The sequence below is a fragment of the Engraulis encrasicolus genome, chromosome 9, assembly GCF_034702125.1.
Source record: "Engraulis encrasicolus isolate BLACKSEA-1 chromosome 9, IST_EnEncr_1.0, whole genome shotgun sequence".
NCBI lineage: Eukaryota > Metazoa > Chordata > Actinopteri > Clupeiformes > Engraulidae > Engraulis > Engraulis encrasicolus.
In genome coordinates this window covers 33,165,745-33,176,692 of record NC_085865.1, presented here as the reverse complement: position 1 = coordinate 33,176,692, position 10,948 = coordinate 33,165,745, and the positions used below count along the sequence as shown (strand labels likewise).

The following is a 10,948-nucleotide window of genomic DNA, read 5'->3' as shown; positions in this document are numbered from 1 at the left end:
AATCAGCACCAGATTATGCCATATTTGTGTTTGGAAATGCCACGAAGAGGCCTTCAAACGGTGATAATCAGTCACTTAGCCTATTAACGTCGTCTGACATAATATTGGATGGATTTCCAAAAGGCACGTCCAGGCGTGCCCGCCGCACACTACGATAGCATTCATGGGGGAAAAATGGAGTGCACAAGTTTGAAAATTTAATCAGCGGGGGTCTTCTCGCGCTGCAATGGAACAGCGCGGGAAGCTATTTTTAGAAGCGGCAGCATCCCCTCTCCTGCTGTGACGAGCCGCATTCGCCCAGGCTGACGGCGGGTAAACATTAAGAATGATGGGGGGATTGCTGTCTGACACGAGGAACCGGCCAAGACTTGGCCTATCAATTATGGTTGTGGGCAAGTGGCCAGCCAGTCCACCCAACAACATTTTACAAGAGTAATGGATATGTGTCCACCAGGTAAACACCATGTTATCGGAAGCAGATTAATCGGTGTTTATGATTGGCACAGACTTCGTTTGGATTGTGCTTACCTGAAGTCAAGGGCTGAGTGTTCCTTGAGACCATAGAACCCTGCGGATAGGGTCAAGAGCCAACGCGGGATGAAATTTCCGTTTTGGCACTCCAGGTATGGTGACGACCACTTGATGTGAGATTTGTCAGATACGAAACTCTCACCTCTGCGGACAGAGGCGTCCAGTGACTCGATGTCCTGTGTCAGAATCCTTTTGTGAAACTGACTCTTCCTCTTTGCTTTTACACCGTGAAACCATTCAGTCTCTGACGTTTTATTCCTCAGGAGGTGCTCAATGGATCCAGAGAGATCCTGGAGGACAATCTCACCGCCCTCCCTTGTTGCTTGCAGGAAGACAGCGGGCCCAGGGGCCTTGGAGTCGGCATTGAATGTCACTGCAGCTCGGTGAATCTTTGAATCACCTTCCAGCACGTTCTTGATCAAGGCATAATACCACTCGGTGTCATGCAGGTTTGGATCTCGCGACCTGTTGGTCTGCAAGACCATGTTCAAGAAGTTGGTCGCGTGCATTACCGTGTCCAGAACTGTGTGCATGGACTCGTGCGGCGACTTACTCGAGTGGGCACCCAGCTCATATCTATGCGAGCAGTTAGCAAGCCTTAACGTGGAGGAATCCCCTGTATGCAGAAACGTGTTGACCACCCGGTACAGCGGTTGATCGGTGCTCTGGTCTATAACAACGTGCTCTGTGGCAGCTTTGAACTGGTGAGCTTTGCGGAGATGATGCGCCCGTTGGTTGTGCGTGCTGTAGATAGTCTGCCTAGCTCGGATCTCCCTCTCTCGACCCTCGGTCCATTCCCCATGCCTATAATTCGTCCCGATGACAAATCCCACTTGCAAGAGTAACGACAAGCGAACTATCGCCATATCCACCATAGGTCTTATATCCACGGACGCTGTGCGACTCAAGTCTCGGCTGCACTCGAATGCACGCAGAGGAGCCAGTTGGCTCGCAACCAAGAAGGAGAAGAAGGGAGAAAGAATGATAGATGTTGCACCTGTAGATACTGAAGCGTTCGTCCACCTGCTCGTGGTGGGAGATAAAGGCAACGACTGTCTGAAATCCCAGGAGTGCAATCCTTCCTGTTTTGCTCTCCTCGTATGGCGGCTGTTGCATTTACCTTTGAGTGTGATGCGCTGTTTATGACAGATCCTCTTTGAGGGGAAAACCCACTCCGTATCGAAGACGAGGAAGTACCGGTGTCTCTTGGTATCCGTTCGGCACGATGCTCGACAGACAACAGACAAAATTGGATAGAGGGGTAAGGGGTTGAAAATCTCAATTATCTGAATCACGGCGGAGTCAGAGCTTCACACTTGGGGGGTGACAAAACACACTCCGCCCTCTTCCGTCCACAACAAGCGGCGGTTAGGCGCAAGAACGACAGAGACCATTTGCTTTCCAATCTCGTCTCCTTCATTATCTTATAGGGTTCTTAAAGAACCCTTGATCCGCGTATGGTCGTCACTGCTGTCACTCATCCCAACAGGGGCGGGTTAGGAGGGGTAGAGGCGCGAGGGAGCTGTCCAGTTCTGACGGCAAAGCCTGCAGAAAAACACCCACGGAGACGCATACGCACGGAATCCTGCTTTCTGGCGATAAAACAGAAGAAGAAGGGGGAAACCCTGTGGCTCTATTGTGATGAGTTACAATTCCGCCCACGTTATCCTTTCGCGTTTCTGTTCGGCTAAATTGTTTTAGACGTGTGTTATCTGCATTCGAAACAAATGTAGCCTACTACTGCAAGTAAAACAAATGGAAAGGGAAAAGCAAGAAACACAAGAGGGATCAATTGGAAGGAGAACCCCATTGATTTGAATTATGGTCTTAGGCCTATGCTGTATGACACAAGAACAGTGGGCTACCGTGCAAAATTCACGGTAATTGAAATTTCAATGGAGAAGCAATTTATTTTTTGTCTACATGCTGAAGTCTTCTTGTTAAAGAAAATAAATCTCCACCACCGGACTCCGCAACAAATGTTGCTCTTAGCAGAGCTGGCTGATCCTCGCTCGCGCTCATCGAATCGTTTACCTCACACGCCTAGCGCGACTGTGTACAATACTATCTAATTTCCCCCGCGTAGGCTATGGGACTGGCGCGTGGGATGACTAACACGTCGTGTAGGCTATGAGCATTCGAAAGCCCCCCCCCCCCCCTCGAAATACAGTAGCTTATGCAGGAACAAAACACGGCGATTAGAGGAATGGGGTGCGTGGTGCGGCTGCAGCTCAAAGCTAAGCAGAGCCCATTGAAAGTTGTGAATCACGGACCAATGACTCATCTCCCCAAGACGGCTTAATCCATTGGTTTCCATCCGCAAGCTATGCAACACATAACACCCACACTCATTGAGAGTAACAATGCCCACACTGCTTTTTTTCCCAAAAAGCATACGTCTGTGAGAAACGACCTCACCTGAACCAATAGGCCTACCTGCAGTGAATCAACCTTATAACAGTAGCACATCAACCTGTATCACAGTAACCTGGGCCCCAGGCCATCTTAATTGGGCCCTCAACACACTCATACCGATATTCCAATCGCTTACCCGATACTGGCCATCTCAAATGTCTTATAGTTTCACTTTAGCTCACATGAGTTGCCTCCCTAAATTGCCCAGACGTGGAGGATACATTGATAACCTTTTGCTTAGAAGGGCACACTCTCCCCTTTCTCTCCCTCCCAGGAGTCCATTAGCCTACTTTGATTATTCACCTCAGTTTTCATTTTGTTTGTGTCTCATGCATTTAATGTGTCCTCCATACAAATGTTTTTACCTTGTTTTGGTCCTTTTGATGGACTATTCTTTTTATATTGTTTTTGGTTACCAATTGTGATCACTGTGGTCTTCTTTGATTTTCATGCCAGTGCGTCTAGACATATGTTATGCCACTTGTCACCTCAGGGTGCGCTCACCTGTCAGGTAGCATACCTGCAGGTCATGTGAGATAAGTCATCCCAGACCAATGTTCTTATTGCCTGAGGAAGATCCCACTGGTGGATTGAAACGTTGCCATTTGTGAAATGAAATAAAGTGTATATTTTTTGGGAGCTCATGCCCAGTGTGCGGACCACTTCATCACACCCCCCTAAGTCGCTGCACATAAACATGCTGAGCAATGAATATTTAAAGCGCATTAGACTTGTTTGTCAGCAACAATCTTTACAACTTGGGACATAGAGACGATGCAGCCAGGAAGCCATTAAGATGCGAAGCAAGCCTATTATCTTTATGAAACATAAGCCAGGGGCCAACCGCAACTTATGGGGGAGAGGAATAGAATACTCCTGCACACACTCTCACACACCCACCAGCACACAGAGTAGTGCAATCATTTTTCTTTATTTTTATCCCCCCTCTCTCTCATACACACAGGCATTCATATGGCACAGATAAACGCATAGTGCATATATTGACATGCTCATCTATTTACTCTCAATCCACACACACGGCATGGATGGGGTCTCTCACAAACACGCACACACAGACACAGACACAGATACACACACGCACACACACACACACACATACACACACACACACACACACACATACACACAAACGCACACACACACAGATACACACACTCACACATGCATGCGCACATGCTATGAGGCGAGGATGGAGTCACGGTCTATGGGCACACCTCCTCTTCCTCTTAGCGAGGGGCTGGCTGGAGGGCTGGGGGAAGACAGGCGTGACGGCCGGTGACAGGCGGCCCATTGCTCAGTCAGCTGCGATGGGGTTGGGTGCGGTGAGGTGCGGTGGGGTTGAGTGCGGTGCGGTCGGCCCAGCACGTGGTATGCAGGCCCAAATAAGACTCAAGCAACACACACACAGACATGCAATCACCCTCTCTTACACACACTCGCCATCACACAACACAGCACAATAAAACATAGCACAGCATAGCTCGGTATAACAACATAGCATAGCACAGCACAACATAAAATAGCATAACAGTATAGCACAGCATAACACAGCACAGTATGGCAAAGCATAACACAGCACAACACTGTACAGCATAGCAAAGAACTAGCATGGGACATCATGGCACAATACAGCCACTAGCCAAGAAATACCCCAGTCAGGAGAGACTTAAGCATATAGAGAGGGAGATGATAGGAATACCTTTAAAATTTATTGTGCAATATTCACAGGCATTGAATTCTGATGGCACTTATTGTTGAATCAAGTACAGGGAATGTTGCATTTTCGTCTTTCATAACAGTGATACAGTACATAGCATGAAATGGCTAAAATTAACACCGTAGTTAGGCTTACTTGTTTTTACTTACCATACAACACACTTAAATAGTCAAAGAATGTGAGCTAGCACCTAAGTAGGTATCAGTATCCCTGATCAGTGTCATACATTGTTAATATTTCTTCCGTTTGTCATGTGCTTATCGTATACACAGTTTGTTTATTCTTTGTCTGCAGGGCTTTATTCTCATAAACAATTGCTTTCAGGGCAGCTTTCAAGTGATTCTCAGAATCGTACGGTTCCTTGTCTATTTTATTACAGTTGAAGGAAAGCAGGGTCAAAAACACGGGAATAAACATTAAGCCGTGGACCAGGCCGAGGACCATGACGAGCAACATGATCTTGAATATGGTGCGAAAGATGTAGTAGTCGGCCGTAGCCAACACTATCACCCCTATGATGGTGGATATGGCGCCCTGTAGAACGGGGTAGCCCAGGTGGGACACAGCATCGATTGCTCTGTCGTTAGCTGACTGTTTCTCACTGGACACAAACGCGTAGGAGATGTGTGCAGAGAAGTCCACGGTGAAGCCCACACACACCACCAGGATGATCATGGAGATGGTGTCCAGGTTGACATTCCATAATGCCATGAATCCCGTCACCCCGGTGATGACCGAGCCAATGGACAGAGTCACCCATACGGAGCAGATCGGGCTCGGGATCAAGAGCAGAGAGACAATGAGCATGACGACAGCCGTGAAGCCAATGCTCTGGACGGTGCTGGTTTCCAAGATGTCATACTGGTCGTAGAAGATAAACGCAGGGTGGAAAACCAGAATGTCTGCCACGGCGCACTGGCCAGCTGTTTCCCTGAGTTCGTTAAACATCTTGATCTCCCTGGAAGCGTTGGCTATGTCCACTGTCTGGACAAAGAAACGGGAAGCGTAGATTTTGTCGTCCGTGATGTTCACGTCAAGGCTGAGCTCAGGCAAGAGCGTAAAAAGCTCCGGAATGTTCGACATGAAGACGGTCTCGTTGTTGAAACTGTCTGCCGTGGATCTGTTGTTGAAGTCGGAGATCTCTGAGAAGTTCTCGTAGATGTCTAGCCACGAGACGTTAATGTCCTCGCTGATGAAGCTCAGGTTCATAAACTTCTCCAAACAAGACCTCAATGTGGCGCGGTCACTCTCCTCCCAATACGGGTATTCCCCTTTCACGACCACCATGACAGTGGGTCCGTACACAGAGAAGTACCTCCTCTCGTCCGTGTGGTACGCGTTCACGTAAGAATCGTCAGCCGCCAGATTGCTCAGGTCAGTTCCCTTCTGAACCTGGAAGCAACCATATATGGCCACGGCCAGGTAACCCATATACAGCAGCACGACGCCCAGCTTCACCAATGGCTTGGTCAGGAAGGGGCCGTAGCATCTCCTGAAGAAGCCGTTTATGGGGTGCTCCCTCTCCATACCACTTTTCTCATCGTAGTGACCCCCCACGCAGCACAGAGCATAACAGCCAGTGCTGCCCTCTGGAGTCTCCCGAGGGATCTGCATGCAGGTCAGCCAGTGTCTGTTCCTGCTCTCCCTACGGCCGTTGAGGGCGAGGAAGGCCCCGAAGAAGGTGATGTTGTAGACATAGCAGAGGAAGATGGAGGTGCTGGTGTAGAGGCAGAAGGACTGTACGCAGGGGAAGGGCGTCATCAGGCCGATATAGAAGCCCAGCATGTCCGTCAGGGTGGTGATGGTGATGGAAACGGCCGCCTCCTTGTAGGTGTCCGCCATTCGCTTCGGCACAGAGTCGTGGATGCTGGACTGCTGCCAGTTGGACACCATGATGAACATGTCGTCCACCCCGATACCTAAAACAAGCACACACAAATGGGACAAATATTTTTGTTTAGGCACAAAAAGGGCTTAGAGCGCTCAGGAGAATGTGAAAACAATATTACTCAGGTGCTCATTTGTACCAGGTGAAGTGTAAGTCCAAAAAAGACACTTGAGAGAAAAAAAGCCTTTAATATAACGTGGCAGTTCTGTTTAAAAAAACATCATGCTACCACCATCTACAGCGCTAGGGGGACTTCATTTATTCTCAACTTCAGGACTCCGAAGGTCTCCTAACGGGGACGTTCTCCTAAAGGGGCGTTCACCCGACATAAAGTGGATACCGGAAAAGAACCAGCCTGACTTATCTCTCTCTCATATACGATTCTCTGTCTGAAGCCTACGGTGGAACTTACGATCAGCTGGTGCAACCCACTGCTGGGCACTGTGGGAACGGGGTAGCTTGGAGTGACAACTGGGACAGCCAACCAAGTTTAGCGAGAGTCAGATACATGTAGCTAATCAGACAGGAATGTCTACTTTAAAGAGGGTGGGTTTCCGAGCAGTCACATATTTTAACCCTTCGTGTGCCATAACAATGTAGGACAGCAGTTTTATTGGCCATGAATAAACAGTAGGACACAGAGAGGATTGAGCTCAGAGCTGTAGAGAATGTCAGCCAATAATCAAGATGTAGCCTATAATTTCCTTAGGTAAATTCATCTCTAACAATGATGTAAATCCATCTTAACAATGATGGTTTTTTTTGTTTTTTTGCTTTTTTCCCATTTGTTAAGCACTTTGAGTTGCATGCCTTGTATGATACAGTGCTATACAAATACAATATTTATTATTATTATTATAGGTTAATAAGGTTAATTTATACTTGAATTCATCAGCAATTTAATCACATTACAGTAATGATGATGAATATCTGCATCAAATCTGTCGTCAGATGGGCAATTGGTATCTGTAAATAAATTCAGCCCACTTACAGAAGCTTAATAATACTTGGGGACTATGGGTTAATGTTTAATCCACGTCAAATATTGTTGCCTTTATCAGTTTGTTTTAACTTGGTAAGTCCAACAATTCTTGGCAACCCAAATAGTATTATTTATCGTACCTATTGATATGGTAGTGGCAGTGTTTGCACATGCGTGTTTCCTTTTCCCCCTTGTAAGTCAGAGAAGTGATAAAAACGAAAGGCTTGAAATACCTGAAGTCAAAAAAAGAGTAAGACGTTTCTCTGGCTAAGGCACTACAAGTTAAAATGTCTTTAGTATTTTGGACAGGTCCTACATTGATATACGTGTATTAGACATTTGAACTTGGAGTGCCTTAGTAAGAGAAACTTTTTTTCTCTTTTTTTGATTGTGGATGGACTAAAGAGCACCCAAACCCAAGGAGCCAACAAATATCTGGATTAAGGGACAAGTGCATAATTTAAATATTTAGCCCCTTTCCATATATTTTCTTCTGTCATCTCACGAAGTGGTTAGGGGCGTTCCGCTGACATTCCCTAATAAGTTTGATAGTGACATATGGCTTCTGTCATTTTGTGAATGAAAGAAAAAAAATGCTAAATAAAACACAACAAAAGCTATGTCTCACTACAAAACCCGGGAATACTAGTGAACACCACTAAACACTTGGTGAATGGCACAAGACAGAAGTATTATTTTACCATAAGAACAGATATAGACATGCCCATAGAAGGCCATTCTAAAGTCAGTTGAGACAAAATCCAAATTAGCCAAATGGAGGCAGCAGCACACATCAAAACACTGGTGAGTACCATTCTACTTGACTGCATGCAATTCAGAAAAATAGTGTATTGTATCCTTTAAGAGCATGTCGATCTGCAAAACAAAAAGACTTTACCCAGTATGAGGAAGGGAGCGTTGACCACAGTGATGACGAAGGGGACCCCAATGTACAGCATGAGTCCAAAGCTGGAGATCACGGCCAGCCCAGCAGACAGCACTCCGACAAGGGCCACCCACACCTTGTTCCTCACGTTGTCAAACCTAAAACGAACACCATTGTAGTTTTGCAATGCTGATTCAGTTCATGAAGTTGGCTTTGACACTGTTGTTTGTCACTGAGACAATGCAATTGATATTGAAGCCTATTGCCATTGGTTTTCCATGGTAATAATGTTTACGCATTTATATAGTATGTTGGTAGTATAGAGTAACATAGTGGATATTGCAACATACTATTTCCCATGACCTCAAATTGTACAAGAATGGCGTCATCACTTTAGAAAGCTACTTGTACATTCCATGTGGGGTTCTCCAGAATCAATGTCAGAATTAATAGTCATTTGTGTAATATTTTTCCACTGTTCTTATTCAAACTAATAACTAACAGAATATACAGTCATATACATTTACAAATGATGGCCAACAAAGAAATAGGTAATGTTCAGCCTGATTATCATCGACTTTCAAATCTCTTCGAGACTTGGTCTGACCAAGAGCATAACAATTAACATTTCCCAAACAGCATGGTTGACCCGCCTCCCTTGGTTTGTTGCTGGTTGTTCGCTTCCCGACAAAGTGGGAGGAGTTCCCAATTTTTCTTGTGTTCAGAAGCGATATTTGTATTGCTCATGCCCTGACTAGAAACAACGCTGAAGGTGTTGCATCACTAGGAGGCAATGGCAATGTTGGTTTTACACAAGATTATATTATTTGAAATATTGTAATAAATGTAGCAATCAATGGAATAGAATTATTCCATGTATGAGTGCTAGTATCTCACCTGGTGCAGGAGATAACTGAGAAGGAGATGACGAGGGAGTAGGTGATGGAGAACAAGGGAATACCATCTGGCATGTGCTTCTCAAACTCCTCCTGCCTGGACAAAGAGGTGAAGAAAGACACCTGCGGAACCAAAATGTAAATGACAGTACTGCAGTCAGGACTGGCCTGGGACAAAAAATCAGGCCGGTCATTTTCAGCCTTGATCGGTCTGCCAGGCATTGAGAGAGATAGTGAAGCCTGTGGCAACATTTTTAAGGCCAATTGGGAAACTCCAACTCCCGTTGTCACTGTGACACAGCACTCCACAGGACACATGTGTTCACTGCACACAACGAAATTGCATTTCTGCCTCACCCGTGCAAGGGGGCAGCCCCCAATGGTGCCCCAAGGGAGCAGTGCGGCGGGACGGTACTATGCTCAGGGTACCTCAGTCATGGAGGAGGATGGGGGAGAGCACTGGTAATTACTACCCCCACCAACCTGGCAGGTCGGGAGTTGAACCGACAACCTTTGGGTTACAAGTCTGAAGCCCTAACCGCTTACCCACGACTTTTAGTCATCTATTACAAGCTCTTTTGACCACAACAGCCAAAATGAATATGTAAATCTGAGTCAGAGAGGTCAGCTGTAGCGGCATGAGGACTGATACCACTACATTGAGGAGAGTCCACCCGGCAAATGCCCTGTATGCTTTATGGCCAATCCAGCCATGACTGCTGTACGGTATGGTGAAAGGGTTTTTTATTTATTTATTCAGGTTCCCACAATGAGACGATTAGTGTAAAATGTTTATGATTTAATAGTGAAAATCTTAAAGTAACAATCTCCTATATATTGGGGAATAAGTGTACTGCTAAAGACAAAAACACAATAAATAAGGATGAGGAAAATGCTTAAAAAGTCTTGCAAAAAAAACAACCAAAGAACAGAATATTTCTTAGCTCTATTGACACACAGACTTGACATACCTTGACTTCATTATAACTGTTTTCCAGCAGCAGCAACGTCCTCTGGAATTCCTTCAGCCACAGGTTGGAGCTTCTAGAATCTTCTAAGAAGTAGAACAGCCTGACAGCCTGGGCACTTTGAACATGGCCACCAGAAATATGTACTCCCCCAAGTATAAACCCTAAGAACTCTGGTCTTCCTGTGGATTCACGCTGAAAATGCAGGGGATATCTTATCTTTTCATACTCGATTTTCTGTGGGTCGTAGCCAATGATGTTCAGTATTACATTCGGTACACACTTATCTTGCATTTTGGCGCACAGGTGTTCATATCTGAAATGTGTGTCACCTGAAACAACAGAGATGTTTTTCACCACACTGTCCAAATTAATAATGTCCTTGAAAGCAGCCTCTGTGCATATGCTGCTGCCATTTTTAGATGATAGAATGACAGATGCGTATGTCCCTTCTTCATACAGCCTCTGTGCCGAAAAGAGGTTGTCACTGTATGGAAAATTGTCTCGGACAAACTTCCTGGCCTGTTTTGACCATCCGTTGGTTGGTGTGAATTGGTGTTCGATGTTGTTGTCCTCTCTGTCCCTCAGAAAGTAAAATCCCCCTCCCAGACCAGCAGACACGAGCAGAGGGATGATAATGAAAC

At 45.9% G+C, this 10,948-nt stretch overlaps 2 protein-coding genes across 2 annotated transcripts in view; both read right to left on the bottom strand.

The window, feature by feature from the left end:
* Positions 1-1,397, bottom strand: part of gpr158a (G protein-coupled receptor 158a) — a 132,521-nt gene extending 131,124 nt beyond the window's left edge. The window contains exon 1 of the mRNA XM_063206282.1: positions 529-1,397. Within this exon, the coding sequence (XP_063062352.1) occupies positions 529-1,397 (869 nt within the window). The remainder of the gene's footprint in view (positions 1-528) is intronic.
* A 3,290-nt stretch (positions 1,398-4,687) lies between these two features.
* Positions 4,688-10,610, bottom strand: LOC134455117 (patched domain-containing protein 3-like). Its single transcript, XM_063206167.1, has 4 exons — positions 10,314-10,610; positions 9,338-9,459; positions 8,453-8,598; positions 4,688-6,603 (listed from the first exon to the last, which is right to left on the bottom strand). The coding sequence occupies exons 1-4, from the start codon at positions 10,596-10,598 to the stop codon at positions 4,934-4,936; spliced, it is 2,223 nt and encodes a 740-aa protein (XP_063062237.1). The 5' UTR covers positions 10,599-10,610; the 3' UTR covers positions 4,688-4,933.
* Positions 10,611-10,948: the final 338 nt, after the last annotated feature.